This window comes from Oculina patagonica, chromosome 13 (assembly GCF_052425735.1).
Source record: "Oculina patagonica isolate OP01 chromosome 13, crgOcupat, whole genome shotgun sequence".
Lineage (NCBI taxonomy): Eukaryota > Metazoa > Cnidaria > Anthozoa > Scleractinia > Oculinidae > Oculina > Oculina patagonica.
This window is the reverse complement of record NC_135770.1, coordinates 25,195,972-25,212,735: the sequence shown is the minus strand read 5'-3', so window position 1 is coordinate 25,212,735 and position 16,764 is coordinate 25,195,972. Positions and strand designations below refer to the sequence as shown.

Below are 16,764 nucleotides of genomic sequence, written 5' to 3'. Positions count from 1 at the left end.
ATTTACGCAAATTTAGAGAGCACAGTATGGAACCGCCAACATGGCTGCCGGAAATCAATAAAGAAATCTGACATTAAATTTTGTTACAAAAAGCGGTCAGATCACCCTCATGAACAAGTCAACATTCACATTAACACTTCTCGCAAAACATCAACGGTTCAGATTGTTAAAAATCGCAGGATGAGGCATTTTTTTAAGAAACGTGACAGCCTTCTGGCGGCCATTTTTGAAACTATCAAGCTAGAGTGATTTCACTAAACCCGTGAAATAGTTATTAATAAACTTTTAGATACCATTAAACAGTCACACTAATTCTATTGCTTTCTTTTGTTTCATTTTGACTGTTAAGCACTAACTGTTAGAAATTGTTTCACGGGTTAAATGAAATCACTCTAAAAACCTTCAACAAGATATATATTAAGGACGTCTTATAACAAGTGAAGGATAAAAACTCAGGGGTCTTGCAATTCTGGGTTTTAGAATTTTGATGACGTCACGTGAAAACCAAGAATTGACGGGTGTTATCCGAGCTGTGAAACAACGAGAAACCTGGAAAATAAAAGAGCTTGACTTTCACGAAAATGGCGGTTGGTCTTGTTTTGAGTGTTACATCGTTCTGTTTTGAGAGTTTTACTATGTGTTTTCCTGTCCAATAAAATACCTAATGATTACCCATCCAAAAATATCCCCCCCCCCCACCCTAACCGTAATATAAGCCCACGATGGGAAAAAGTAAAAAGCCCAGAATTTTACGGTACCCCGATCGCAGCCAGCAAGTATCACGATACATCCTTTGCGAGACATTGTATTTTAGCCACAGATTAAGGAGAACAATAGAGGTCACGTGACCACAACTTTTAACATGACAGAGTGAAAGCTAGGGTTAAACCAAGCCTATAATGGTGCATGGATTAGGGTTGCAGGGTCAGGGCTTGTGGGTTAGGGTTAGGGTTAAGTTGTCGGGGTTAGGGTTAGATTTTGGGTTAGGGTTGCAGTTTGGGCCTGGGCTAGTCACGTGCCAGCACTCCTGCCACACTGGATCACCTTAGTTAAAGTAACTTTAGCCTTATGATTGCATTGAGCCCTAATAAAGTCTCTGGCCAAGCTACAATGTCAAATTATTTACTCCTCTTGCTTCAATTTTGTGCTGTGGTATAATTATAAAGGTTTTGAGGGGTATTGCCATCTACCCTCCCCTCCAACTTCTTGTCCTGTGGTCAAGTTGACACAAAGATTTGCATGAGGACTGGTGTTGATGGGCTTTGCATTTTTGAGTCGTTTGCGAATTCGAAAGATGAATTGACTGACAAAAAATATTTTTGGTTAATTAAATGCTACTAATGCACCTATCAATGTTAAGTCCGATGAGAGGGGGGGGGGGAATCGGAGATGGGGTGGGTGTTTTGACATGTCCTTTAAAAGAAAAGGAAATTCCTCTCCCCCAGGACAAAATAATTGGTCAAAATCCCCACCCGTGGATAGGTTAAGGCGGTCTAATGTTCTTCAAACCTTGTTGGAGGAGATCACAAACGATCAAAATCCCTACCCTGGGGTTTTACGCCTAAATTGACTGATGGAAAAACCTTGTATAAATAAAGTTATCTTATCTTATCTATCTTATCTTATCCTATTAAAATCCCTTCCCTGGTCCCTGGGGACAGACCAAGATCAAATTTCCCTGGTCCCCCCCCCCCCCCCCCCCAAAAAAAAAAAAAGGAAAAAAAAGAAAAAAAACTCGGGCTTATTACAATGATAGGTGCATAACAGTACTTTTCGTCATCGTAACAAAATTCTATCAGATAAACTCCCTCGCGGGACCCGTCCCTTCCTATAAAAATTGGCACTTGTTCTGCAGGCTTCGAAATCGAGGCTAATCCATTTCCAACATGGCGTCTCCATCTCAGCCGATGAGTGCAGATCCTTCACAACATCGCCAAGAACTTATCGAGCGTCTAGATGTCCTGAGAACAGACCAAAACTTCTGTGATTTAACAGTCGCTGTTAAAGACAAACAGTTTAAAGCCCACAAAGTTGTGCTAGCTGCAGCAAGCCCGTTCATCCGTTCACTTCTTGCGAGTGACATGAGAGAAAGCAAAGAACAACTGATCAAAATAGAGCTTGAAGAAGCAACTGCGTCTGTTATGGAAGCCGTGTTACAGTACATTTACACTGGAAATGTCTCGGTCACCGAAGAAAGCGCCCACAATTTGATCGCAACGGCAGATTATCTTCTTCTACCAGGCCTAAAAACAATGGCATGTAATTTCTTGAAAGAGAATGTGACATTGGAGAACTGTATTTTCAATTATTATTTTGCTGACAAGTATCGGTGCATGGAGTTAGGAGAAAAAGCACGTGAGGTAATTAATTCGAATTTCAGTGTTATTCTGGAGACAGAAGATTTTCTGAGCCTTGACATGAAGCAAGTCATGGAATGGGTGTCCAGTGATGACGTCACTGTCAATGCTGAGGAAGAGGTTTTCAAGGGAATTGTCAAGTGGGTGTCTCGTAACAAAAGTGAAAGAGAAACACACTTCCCAGAGTTATTCCATGAAGTCCGTCTCATGTCAATATCACATGACAATTTATTTAATGAATTGTTGAAAGAAGAGCTTGTATCAACTAATAACGAGTGTTTAAATATTGTGTTGGCTGCCATGAAGGGGATTTTCAACCCCGCAGACGAGTGTGTAACAAAATCACCTAGAAAGTGCCTAGAGACACAGACAGATGTAATTTTTGTTTGTGGTGGGAAAAAGTCATTGTGTTATGTTCCACAACAATGTAGATGGTACAGGCTAGCAGACATGATCTTCGAACATAAATTTCATGCTGTCACGCAGTACAAAGATAAAGTTTATACTGTTGGTGGTAAACCAGAAAGGCCAGAACAATGTGTAACAGAATACTTCATGCCCACTATCAACTCCTGGGGAGCCATTCAACGAGAGATCAATGCAAGCAGTTTTTCCAGTTTTGTAAACTTGAAGGGTCACCTGTATGTAGTATGTACCAACGTGCTTACATGTAGAACAGTATACAGTTATGATCCAGAAAAGAACACATGGGTTGGTTTGGAGGGACCACCTGAGAAACGTTGGAGCGCTTGTGGTGTGACTGATGGTCAACATCTTTATATAGCTGGTGGGAAAGCATTTGTTAATGATGAGTTTAGTACAGTGGCCACAACCGAAAGATTTAATCCCAGTGAAAACAAATGGGAAAAGGTTGCTCCTATGAATGAGGGAAGATTCAATGCGTTTGGAGCAGGCATGAATGGCAAGGTGTATATTGCCGGTGGACAGCTGTTTTTAGGAGTTTGCAGTGCATGTGAAATGTACAACCCATTAACCGATGAGTGGCAGCGTACTCCTAGTCTCAAAGTACCCCGTCAGTCTGCAAGCATGGTGTGCTTTAAGGGAGCATTATATGTTCTTGGAGGCTTTAGAGAACACAGAGATTCAAGATTGTTATCAGTGGAAGTTTTTGACTCTAATTCAAATAAGTGGAAGAAGGTGTCGGCCATACCCATGAGCCCAGAGATTGAAATTGAGAGAAAGAAGGGAAGTTACTACAAAGCTTGTTTAGCATCAATCCAAATTGGACTGTTGAACAATCGTTCTCTGGTTTCTTAAGTTAGAAACTAAACCTTGATTGTTCAATGCTATATTCAAGTGATTGACATACCCTGAAGCCTGAAACTACATCAATATACCGTATTTTCTCAAATAAACGCCCCCGGCGTTTATTTCAAACCTGGCTTCGCAAACCCGGCGTTTATTTGAAGCCGGCGTTTAATCGGGGCCCGGCTTTTATTAACGGACTGCAATTTTCTGCCAATTTTTCATTTCTCATTTTGCACTATTACGGATTGGATAGTTTATGTTGCAATCGAGATTTGTGACAAACAGAATCTATTTACTTGTAAGCTTGACCTCATCAAATAAACACCGGGACCTCGAACAAACGCCCCCGGCGTTTATTTAAAAACTAGCAATTTTGACCCGGCATTTATACGAGGCCGGCGTTTAACCGGGGTCCGGCGTTTAATCGAGAATATACTGTATATTATAATGTTTAACCCTTGGACGTACAAGGGGGAGCGGATGCCACCCCCCCCCCCCCCACCCTCAGTAGCTGTTCATTTATCCCTTGCGGAAATTTTGATGTGTCATGCCATGGCAACATTATCATTACAATTAGATCTGGCCAAAAATCGACATTTTTAACATTTGTCTTTGTTTTTTCCAGTTTTTTTTTAAACAGAATTGAACAATTTGTGTATTTTTACATTCCAAAAGCATTCTGGCTTGGTTTTGCATCATTTTCCGTTATTTTGTGACTTTCTAAGAAAATGGTGAAATCCAAGATGGCGGATCCAAGATTTGAACAATGGTGGGAGTATGAATTTCCTTGTACGTGGAGGGTTAACCAAGGCTTCCTTTGGAGCTTACACTATACGTAATAAGGTCATTGAATTGTGATATCAATTATCTATTACTATAACAATAGCTAATATTTAACGCTATGCAAATAATTACTGTTGATTCCATTAATAATTAACAGATCACAATGTATCTCTGGTAGGAAATTATTGCATAAAAGATAGTTCTTTAGCATAGCAGTGTGCATCATCATCAGAAGTAGAATTCTGATCATTTGTGTCGTGAATTATTGTTCTTGAGTTAATTGACCACAACATTCCATTTATGTACAAACTTAGTCATAACCTAGTAGACATAACTACGGAAAATCACTTAATACCAAACAGTGAAAAAAGAACACGCAATAGCCATGCTTTTAAGTATAGGATGCCAAAAGTATCTAAGGACGATTTTAAGTTGTTTTTTTTTTTTCCTAGATCAATAACAGAGTGGAACTTACTGCCGGCTGACTTAGTGAATTGCAAGTCATTATCGAATTTTAAATTAAATTTAGGGAAGCATGTAAACAAGTAAATTGTAACTAAGTATTTTTATATCTTATTTATGCATATAAATTTTGTTTTTTATTTTGTATTTATTTTGTATAGTTGATGTGATGACTTAAACGATGTTATTAACTTAATAAATGTAGATGTAGATTGTAAATTCCTCCCTTCAGTGGTGAACCAATTCTTTCTTGATAATTGAGTCACTTAACACTTATTGTTCGCGACACTTCAATTTCGTGATTTGTTTTGAACTGCGAATTTCGCTAAATTAACATGTCGCGAAAAATTTCATGTAAAAGGTATAGCTTTTGTTATATTCGCATCTGAGTGAAGGATGATCTGCTGGTTATGTTGATTTATAAAAGTAGTACAAGTAGTAGCCAACTGTGGCTGCTAGTTGGCCCAGTTTCGCTTTCAAAATCACTCTTTTTGACTATCCTTAAAGCCACTGACCCCGAAACAATTATGAGCAAACTCATGCTAAGATGGTCTGTTTGAATATTTGATTTTGATTCACAATATTCAAATTGAATTTGATTGTTTGAAACAAATAATGCAATCCGTTCGCCATTAATCAAAACTATTCCTGAATTTAAGGCGGTACACGCTGAGTATTTTGACTGTAATGTCTATGTTTATGCAGGCCGATCCAAAACCCAGGGGGGGGGGGGGGGGGGGGGGGGGGGGGAGGGGTACTCGACATAATCTCAGGTAGGGAGGTGTGGCCCGGCCTCCTAAACCCTGACCCTGTTTAAGACAGGAACCTCTGATACTCCTACCCTGTTTAAGACAGAATGCCAATTTTTGATACCCCGTCTAAGACATAAACAAGTATCTCACTGGCTTTGTTGTAATCCTAAAGAAAGCTAAGAATCAATGCTGAAATAAACGTGAGTAAGTAATACGGAGGAATTTGAAAATTCGGCTTGTGGCTATAATTTACACCTTAAATTCTGCTAAAAATCCACTACAATGGTCAAAAGTTGCTGTCAAATCCCCTGCTTCCCTCAACCACCTCCCTCCGGAAGCTTTATATACAAAATGCTAGTAACAGTCTTTTTCGTTATCGTTGCAAAATTCTACCGGCATAACTCCTTGCCGTAGCCTGGAATAATTTTTAACTTGTTTCCCGTCCTCGCCCTTCGTGTCCGGTCCATTCCCTTCAAAAGTGGACACGTGATCGTCTGTGAGAGTCGAAAACGAAATCGAGGCCAGGAGGGAGCGGTAAACTTAGGCCTGGGCACCAGTGGGCGAATAAGGGCAAAAAAATCCGAGGTGTCTGGCAATCGTGACGTCACGAGTCGGCTGGCCCGGGAAGTTTAAACTCAGGTAAACAAATGGTTTCCCCATGAGTGTTTTATGCGGTTGTAATCAAACAGTTCATAACAACAATCATGAAAGGATCGTTGATATGCTGAATCTTATATACGAGTAAGCCTTCTAGGTTCAAATTTGGCTAAAACACATAGCCATGAAGTAATTAAAACAAAACATTTCGTGATCGATCGATAGGGATCGTGATCAAAATGTTACGATGTTGCGCTATTTCAAGGCCGATATCTTTTAAACCCAAAGATATCCACCACGGAGAGAACGATATGATATTGAAAAAATATAAAACTTTAAATTACCGAAAGCATTAAGTCGTTTAAAAGCTTTCTTAAAATGATCAGTGACTTTAATTACAGCTCGCTGGGGGTACTGGCTGCGTAGTTTGCGTGATTGCCGCGAAAAAGCAAATGAAGAAATAGGCACAAAATGATGAAAGCGCTTCTAACGCAAACCCACAAGCCAAAACACGGCTTGTTAAGTCTACATTTGCTGTTGTGATTTGCTCAGTATTTCTAAAAAATCCCTACATAATCTAAAAAAAGTAAATCCACCGTACTTGGCGAGGAAATTATTGCGGGAGGCTGACGCGAGCTTCCCTCGAAAACAAATATATATGATTTACAAAAAGACATCGACCGACTTTATAAAGAGACGTAGGATGTTTTCACAAGATCAGGAAGAACCTAAAAGATCCAATATGTTGACCTGGTAAGTGATTTAACCAATAAAACTTTTTTATAAGATAAAGTATCCAACTATCCTTACCAGGCATGTAGAAGATCGATAAGCCACCGTACTCGTTTAAGCTGGTGCAGCTGTAAAGTTAACGACAAAGTTGCTTCCTGAGCCATTTATTCAGAAAGTAGCTTCAGAAATAGAAGCACCATTTGCAATTCTTAAAGGCTACTAACACATGGACATGGTTTTAGATCAAAATTCGTCCTGTTTATTAAAAATTGTTCTCAAGCTGTTTCCTCGGGCGTCCGCATCGTTCAGTTCATCTCGGCTAAAAACTCGGCTTCTATCAATATTTTTTGACTGATATGATAAGTGTGTTGAAGGCCGGCCCTAAATAATTTAACAAGATTTAGGCAAACCTTAGTTTAACTTGAATATTTTAAAGCAAACCCATTTAGCATAACAGCAGATAGAGGTAGAAGACAGAATGAGCTGCTTGTCAGAACACTTGGATGTAAACAGATCTGTTTTGGTCATTCCACAGCTATACTTGAGACTTTATTAGGATTTGACTCACTTTGTAACTTATTTCATTCCTTGGGAAATTATCAACAATTCTTGCAATGCAGATTTATTATGCCTAGGGCCTTTCCAACTACATACTACAATAAAAATGTGCATCTTTTCCCCAGGCATTATTGTAATGCAAACTAATTCAAAGAAGGATGGCCATAAACAAAAAGAAAGGCAAACTAGTCAACCAACTGAAAAAAAAATACAGCATCTACATAACAATGATGCTAAGGGTAGTGGGGTACAATTAAATTTGTATTATTATCATAACTGTTAATATAATTTTATACTCAAACAAACTCACAAATCCCTGGGGTGTCCCATTTTATGGGGGTAAGGTGCTCATTGTACCATGGCCCCCCCCCCCCCCCCTCTGCCAAAAAATAAAATGATGATAAGTAATAGTAATTAGACTGAGTGGTGTACAATTCAAGGAATTAATCAGGCAAGTTATTTCAAAAGGTAATTGATGCGCAAATGCCATAGGTATTCAATTTGAAGTTGTTCAAATTGGATACCTGTAATTGGACACCCTCGTGATCACCGATTATGCAACAAATGGGCAAGTGAAGAACCAATCAAAATCAAGAATATTGTTATAGATACGATAATAATAATAATTATAATAATTTTAGGCAAATAAAAATGTTTGTTCTCAGCCAACTCTTCCCCCTCATTGAAAATCTTTCTGTCCCTTGTATGTATTTATGTGTAATTGCCCACAAACACAATAATTTAATAACTTCTTTCACTGAAGGGAAAACAAGCCCAGGGAAGAAAATGGCAGGAACTTTGCAAACTCAGAAAAAGAGACAAAAATATTGCAGTGAAACTGTAAAGAGTAATTTTTAATACAGTTTTCACAATGACATTTCAGCCCCGACTGGGGAAGCATTTGACCGTGCAACTGGCCCACATAGTGGGGAATTTGATCAGACATTTTGAAAAAAGTCAAATGCCTGGGGGTTTGCCAGGGAGGGGGGAATACTTAAATGCAAAATAATGCCTTTTGTGACAACATACCACCCAGGGGTTAAACATTTTACACAAAAACTGATGCAACATTGGGGTCTCATCCAAAGTCAGCCACTGCTGAAAACAATATACAAAACGCCTCCGATTATATCATACAAAAGAGGTAAATCACTCAAAGACATTACTTGTCAGAGCAAAACTTTAAAGGCTTGTGCATGACGCTAACGTAAAACCACAATAGGGGAGTCTGTGTAAGCCTGTCAATGCCTTTTCAAACGATTTACAAGCGAGAGCCACTTTTCTACAGAAGAAAGGCAAAGGTAACAAATGTTGCAAATTCTGTTACATATAATTAGAAAAATGCTCTAATCCATGACTGTCATAGAAAGTGATAATATATTTAAATGTTTAAAAATAGATCTTGGAAGGGGGTGATCCCCTGGAGCAACAGAAGGAGAGGAAGAATGTATCTTGCTCAGGTGGTAAACCTGTGATCTAGCTTTGAATATATTTGGCCTGGCGCACGCTACTGGTGATCAGTGCTGTAAATTTGACTTTAAAATGCTGTAGTTAAGCTGTCCAAATTGGGATTTTGTTAAGATTTGAACACAACTTTAAACTATCAAAGAAATGTCTTCTGGAAGACTTATTTTCTTTTTAAGGTGTATCGTGACGAAAAATAATTAAAAAAACACTGTTGAAAACGGCTTTTTTTTGACATGGCGCGTAACATTTACGGTCTAACATAGGCACATTTAGGATTTCTCGACTTTAATAAGGAATACAGTAATAAAACTTCATAGAGAGAATCTCAAACCTATGTCAATTCTCAATCTTGAAAAAAAGTTCACCTAATAAAACGCTGAGGACCTTTTTTTCACCTGATCACTTTTGCAACCCACAAGATGATGTCTTCGTTTTCACCGAAACGTGCATTCTAAAACTCGCTTGTTCTTTCTATCCACTTATCTTTGTGTTTCAAAAACACCATATCTCTAATTGACATAAAATCAGCTTTTTGTCAGTCATAGCTTTGCCGAGATTATACAATCCCTTTTCAAAATAATACTATATTTTCGATGTTAGACCATCGTTTCCTAACCACAAAAACGCTCTTTTCCGTGCTAAAACCGTGCCTAAACTGTGCATAAACTGTGCCCAAACTGTGCCTAAACTGTGCCTAAACTGTGCCCAAACCGTGCTTAAACCGTGCATAAAGTGTGCCTAAACTGTATCAGAATCGTGCCTAGACTGTGCCTGAACTGTACCAAAACCTAAATCGTGCAAGAGAAAATTTCTCAACAAGAGTTCTGGCCCGAAATCAAACTTCAGTTGTCAAGACAAGGTAAGGTTTGTATTAACATTGTGTAACTTTAAAGTAAATTTCTATAATAAAATGAAAATTGATCAGATTAGAAAACTACATAGAAAGAAGTCAAAAGATACAAATCAATTGCTTACCTTATAGTTTATTTATTTACTAAAGATCTACAACTTGCAATTGCGGGTAGATGTGCCCATCCTTCACGGAAAAAAGAAAGCTCACTACGAAAGGATGAAAGGTTACTTTCTTTGTAACTGGTTATTTTATGCAGCCAAAAGTTATACGTTAAGTGGAGGATCAAACCGTCTGAAGTCAAATTGAAGCGCAAATATCGAGCGATACTTGATCTTTTTTAAATGTTGTAAAAACTGATGATTTATACTTGTTCTATTGAAATAAATGTTGTTGCAATCAGAAGTCTCAAAGTCTCAACTAAAAAGCTTGCATAAATCATGAACCAAAAGGAAAACAGGGCGATATTCCTCTCTGCTTCAGAATGAACCACACCAGCCGGACTTTTCTTCTCAAGGATTATACTTTCAACCGTGAGAACCAAAGTTTCTGATTGGCCAGTCTGTAATTGCATTAAAGTTAAGTCAACAAAGTCTGTCAACACAGACACTTCGTCTAGGGCTTGTCTAGCAAGCATGCAAATGCAGTTCTACGATTTCGTTGTTGTGTAAAACAAGTTTTCCAGTTAAATGTACAATTATGTAACAGAAATTGTGATGGTAGTTCAATGCTGTTAACGAGGTAAAAAGCCATCAGCTGATATCAAGTTTTAATGGTCTGGAAAATGGAAATCACCAAGAACCTATCCTGTTGGCTTGTATATTCAGTACACGCTGCTTGTCACGCAATGAAATATTTGCTAGCAAGATCATGAATTGAAGCAATCGTGAGTCTGATAGCACGTACAAACATTCTTTATTTTTTTGCCACTTTCACAACCTGTTCCAAGGTGTTAGGAAAAATTTTCATTCAGTGAAAAAGAGGAAAAATCGAAACGCATTCACCTTAACGCTATCGTCTTCGGCATTTTATTAATTAAAATGCGCTGAGAAAATCTTTAAGTTCGTTATTGTAGTACATTCACAATGCATTGAAATCTGGCGTAAAATGTGCATACTCTGTGCCTACAGTGTTCCCAAATCGTGCCAGAACCGTGCCTAAATCGTGCCAGAACCGTGCGTAAATCGTGCCTGAACCGTGCCTAAATCGTGCCTGAACCGTGCGTAAGTTGTGCATGAACTGTGCCTAAACTGTGCCCAAGCCGTGCCTAAATTGTTTTTATGCACACAAACCGTGCAATTCGCCGAAGCACGAATTTCGTGCTGTTACGGTCGTGTACACCAGTAGCGTGCGCCAGGCCATTTGTAAAAGCAGAAACTTTACTCCAAAATTATTTTCATATTTACTTTCAAGACATAATTGACAAGCATTTTAATACATACTATCAAATTATCTCAACTTTTTCAGCAAGCATTGTTGATGTACCGGATGAAGATGTTGAGGTTGACAGGGCTTGACACTAACGTTTAAACTCACTGGTTTACTGGCTAGTGACATGTCAGATTTTACCAGCCAAAAGTAATTTTTCACTAGTCAGGTATATTAATTTCTATCAAGAACAGTTGACTTTTCCGAGTTTTTCGCTAGCCAAATGGCTAGTAGGAATGCTAAACCTGGTAGCTAAAACCTAAATTTTAGTAGCCTTTGGCTAGTTGGCTACTGTTAGTCTCAAGCCCTGGGTTGATAAGAAACATATCAGGGAAATGTGGTTGCCAGTTGATTTTCCCTTGCTTTTTATCTATGAGAACGGGGAACTGGGAACGTCCTCCAAGAATGTCTTGTCCTGTAGGAGGAGCAGAAGATGGTTAGCATAATTTATTGCAAAGAATAGTCGAAGGTCTCATGATGTAAATTAATGCAATGTAAATTTGTCCAAAGATTTGTGAAAACATTAATTTAAAACATTTAATTTGGGTGAAAACATCAATTTTTGGTCTATTATTATACATTGAAGGAAGTGTACAATATGCAATAGAAGGATGCACAAACATTTGTGGGACTAATTCAATGAAGTCGGTCACCAGATCAGTACCTGGCCAAATAAAACTTCAGACAAAATATTTAACTTATATTTTCCACACTTAGCACCAATACATGATTTCAAGAAAATCATATTAACTCAAGCAGTTACTAGGAATTTGCAAGCTTCACACAACAGTCAAAATAAGTAATTCAGAAGCTTATTAAAATCATTGAATAGTTCCAAGTAAAAATAAGTAGCCTGTGACCCCCTTATTTAATCATATTTGTGATAATATTCTTGTTTTCTGTAAGTGTTTACACTGAACAGTTTGAGCAGAAGTTCATCAAGACGATCAAAGATCGACCTCCAAATCGACTGATCATTTTTACTGTTGATTATACGGAGCTATCTTTAAGTACGATGTTTTCTTGTGTGTATAATCTTTTCTGAGACCAAGTTTTACATCCCTTCACGTTACCGATCACAGAAAAAAAGGAATTTTACCGTGCGAATAACTACAATCTACCCCATAATTTTCACTCACAAGGCAAGGCCCGAAATGCTTTGAAATGCAGTTTTTGTATCATTTAATGGTAAAAATTAAATTCCACCTACCTCTAAAGAAAGAACGAAAACAGCTACATGTGTTGACCGAAACACGACACCATTTGAAGCTGGAATGAGTAGAAAAACAGCTTGAACCAGTGTTATCTTACGTTGGCTACGCCGCCATTTTCGAAAATTTTTTAGCGTTTCCACGCTTCGATGTAGCCAGGCGAGCACAGAGGGATGTCTGAAATTCAGGCTAGCTTCGATGGCCGTGACGTCACGATTGCCCAAGACCTCGGGACAACCGAGCTGACGAGTTTACCGCTCCCTCCTGATCGAGGCTAATGCTTTCAAACATGGCGTCTCCGTCTCATTCTATGAGCGCAGATCCTTCACAACATCGCCAAGAACTTATCGAGCGTCTAGATATCCACAGAACAAACCAGAGCTTCTGTGATGTGACAGTCGCTGTGAAAGACGAAGAGTTTAACGCTCATAAAGTCGTGCTAGCTGCAGCAAGCCCGTTTATCCGTTCACTTCTTGCGAGTGACATGAGAGAAAGCAAAGAACAACTGATCAAAATAGAGCTTGAAGAAGCAACTGCGTCTGTCATGGAAGCCGTGTTACAGTACGTTTACACTGGAAATGTTTCGGTGACCGAAGAAAGCGCCCACAATTTGATCGCAACGGGAGATTATCTTCTCCTGCCAGGCCTGAAAACAATGGCGTTTAATTTCTTGAAAGAGAATATGACAGTTGAGAACTGTATTTTCAATTATTATTTTGCTGAAAAGTATCGGTGCGTGGAATTAGGAGAAAAAGCTCGTGAGGTGATCAATTTGAACTTCAGTGTTATTCTGGAGACAGAAGATTTTCTGAGCCTTGACATGAAGCAAGTCATGGAATGGGTGTCCAGTGATGACATCACTGTCGATGCTAAGGAAGAGGTTTTCAAGGGAATTGTTAAGTGGGTGTCTCATAACAAAAGCGAAAGAGAAACACACTTTCCAGAGTTATTCAATCATGTCCGTCTGATGTCAGTGTCACATGATTTTCTTGAAAATGAACTAGTAAAGGAAGAACTTGTTATTAAGAACACTGAATTATTAGATGTCACAACAAAATTTATGACAAGTGCCACTTGCCCAGTCTTTCAACCACCAAGGAAATGCCTGTATAGCCACATGGATGCAATATTTGTTTGCGGAGGAAATAAGTCATTGTATTACTTTCCAAACCAAGACACATGGTATAGCTTGGCAGACACATTGTGTGATCACCAAGCTCAACATGTTGTACAATGCCAGGATAAAATTTACATTGTTGACGAAGAGGAAACAGATGAACGCCAAGTTATGGAGTTCTATGTGCCTTCTTCTAACTCCTGGGTGATCAGTAATTTAAGAGAGTTTGAAGAGAACATATTCAGAAGTTGCGCAGTTTTGCAGGGTTACTTGTATGTTGCAAGTGGTGGTGGACAAAACACTGACCCCCAGTCCATGGACTACCCCAATGGACTACCCAAATGGACTACCTAAAATGGACTACCCCTAAAAAATGGACTACCCCTTAAAGTACTATTCCGAGTGTGTACCACTTACTGAGCTGTTGTTATACGCACATAATTTGCACTTACTTCGATTACTTTCGACAACTCTAGCCGCCATTTTGAATAAATTACACTATACATCTGCTGACCTCAAAAAGCGAAGACTCATGCTCAGGTTGCGCGGAGCTAGCTCGCATCATGGATTCGGACTCGATGAGTTCGGGTAAGACCCCAGGGGGGGGGGGGGTACTCCGGGATCCAAGTGACGGGGATGTGCGAAGGATTTTTTTGGGGTCGAAATTTTCGATTCCGGGATTTTTTTGGGTAGGAGAATTTGGCAGGTATTTTTTTGGGTGACTTGATTTAAATAGGGGATTTTTTTGGGTATTAAAATCAAACTAAAGTGCCTTGGCGCGGCCTTGGCAATTTAGGGGTAATTTGACTAGGGATTTTTTTGGGCGTTTTTTTTGGTCCAGGGATTTTTTTGGGTAATGTCGGGAGACTTAGGGATTTTTTTGGGTCCTGAGTTTTGCCTCCATTCGATCATCCCCGTCACTTTGATCCCGGAGTACCCCCCTGGGGGTAAGACTTATTTATCAAATCTGTTTCCATCTTAGAACTTGAGTCATAACTGGACGATGTTAATTTTATGTTTATTTGAATTAATCTATTTTTTCCTCAGGATCTGTCTGCCTACCGGTTCTGTTCTCCTCGCTGCCAAAGTTATTCATTCAAAAATTTTCTCAGGCCACCAAATGTTTAAGATGCGTCTCAAGCAACTATTTGATCCCTATTTATAAAAGTTTGGATCTTCTGTAGTGCAGTGTAGTGCCTGTTTTGTCCGTCTCTATGAGTGCGACGATTGATTGCTTGATTTGAGTCTACGCTTTCGTGATCAGCGGATGTCCATTAAGTATAATATATTCAAAATGGCGGCTAGAGGGATACGTACGGCTTGAAAATAAACAAGGTGAGACTGTGAGAGTGCAAATTATGTGCGTATAACAACAGCTCAGTAAGTGGTACACACTTGGTATAGTACTTTAAGGGGTAGTCCATTTTTTAGGGGTAGTCCATTTTAGGTAGTCCATTTGGGTAGTCCATTGGGGTAGTCCATTGGGGTAGTCCATGGACTGGGGGTCAGTGTTTTGTCCACCACCGTTGCAAGTGACTTTGATGTGATGCGATATGATCCTGGAAAGGATTATTGGGAGAAAGCGAAAGGCCTGCCAAGTAAACGCATTTGCCCCTGTCTTGTGACCAATGAACAACACCTTTATATGATAGGAGGTGTATCAGGTCTAAGTACATGTACTTTGTCCACAACAGAAAAGTTTGATCCAAAAACTGATGAGTGGGAAGAAGTTGCAAGTACAAATGAAGAAAGGCTTGCTTGTTTCGGCACTGCTATGAAAAGCAAGATTTATGTAGCAGGCGGACGACAATATCCTAATCAAGAAGTGCTCAACACCTGTGAAGTATACAATCCTGCAAGGAATGAATGTCAGTTGATGCCTAATCTCAGGGTACCTCGGTGGCTTGCAAGCATGGTGTCTTATGAAGGAAGGCTATATGTCTTGGGCGGCCGCACAAGTGTTACGGACCATGACAAGGCAAGGAGAGTGTTATCGGTTGAAATGTTTGATTCCAAGAGGAATAGGTGGGTAGACAAATCAACTATACCAGTTAAAAGATTTGAAACTCGCGAAGAAAGAGCGAAACTGAATTTGTTCAATGCCTGTTTTGTAAGATTCTACAAGGGTGTGATTGACGAACTTGAGCCATTGAATGATATGTACTACTAGAAATATTAGTCACCTTTCTAAGAGTCTGATTACATGGTGAAAATCAGTCCGGGCTGAAATTCAACCCGGTTTGCCGTTATGAGATTTCAGCTTGGCTTCCAAAACAAATCTTCGTGAAAAGACGTTTGCAATTACATGAAGAAAAGTTCATCACGGGCAGAATTACAGCCTGGGCTGAGATTTCCAGCCTGGTTTTTGAAACCTGGTTTTTGAAACCTGGGCAAACGGGCTGAAAAACCTCATGTAATTGCATACAAATTTCAGCCCGGGCTGAAAGTGAGCACAGTGATGGTTTTCATGAAAGAAAATGGCTGCGCCGAATAGTTTTCAGTTTTAAAAGTGTTCAACCCAGGCTGAAATTCAATTCGCCATGTAATCACAACAAAATTTCAGCCTGGCAAACCGGGCTGAAATTTCAGCCCGATGATGACAAGCTTAGAAAGTGAGAACTTGTCTGGTGCATTAAATAAGAAAAGCTCTGCATTAATGCCTTGCTATTGAACAGAAGCATTCATATTGTCATTAATGAGCCCCTCCTAGGGGTTTCAGGGAACAAGGGAACACAACAATAAAATAATTGGGAACAAGAAAAAAAAAAAATAAAGCTGGAAACATGGGAACTCTAGACTGTTCACAGTCCCCTATTTTTCCGTGAAGTCGTAGAGATCGATCGTTCAGTCCGACGAGCCCCTTCTTGGTTTACAAACGCGAGCAAAAACTGGGGAGAGTGCAAAAACTCCGTGGGTGGCTGGGCTGGATGCTCATAGCGTGGGGGTGGGAGAGGGGTTTTTTGCACTCTCCCCATTTTTTGCTCCCGTTCGTAAACCAAGATGGCGGCCCATCGGACTGAACGATCCATTTCTACGACTTCACGGAAAAATAGGGGACTGTGAACAGTCAATGGGAACTCAAGCTGTGTTTCTGAAATTTTAGGGAACAGGAATCACAAACATTTACAAAATAACAAGCATTTTTTTGGGGGGGGTGGGGGGTTACAAGGGAACATGGGCC

General features: G+C 39.5%; 2 protein-coding genes across 2 annotated transcripts; both read left to right on the top strand.

Annotated features, from left to right (window-relative positions):
• The first annotated feature begins 1,886 nt into the window (after positions 1-1,886).
• On the top strand, positions 1,887-5,559 carry LOC144636294 (kelch-like protein 21). Its single transcript, XM_078495465.1, has one exon. The coding sequence runs from the start codon at positions 1,887-1,889 to the stop codon at positions 3,633-3,635; it is 1,749 nt and encodes a 582-aa protein (XP_078351591.1). The 3' UTR covers positions 3,636-5,559.
• A 7,157-nt stretch (positions 5,560-12,716) lies between these two features.
• On the top strand, positions 12,717-16,490 carry LOC144637063 (kelch-like protein 11). Its single transcript, XM_078496228.1, has 2 exons — positions 12,717-13,869; positions 15,074-16,490. Exons 1-2 carry the CDS (start codon positions 12,744-12,746, stop codon positions 15,751-15,753), a joined length of 1,806 nt encoding a protein of 601 aa, XP_078352354.1. The 5' UTR covers positions 12,717-12,743; the 3' UTR covers positions 15,754-16,490.
• The last annotated feature ends 274 nt before the right edge of the window (positions 16,491-16,764 follow it).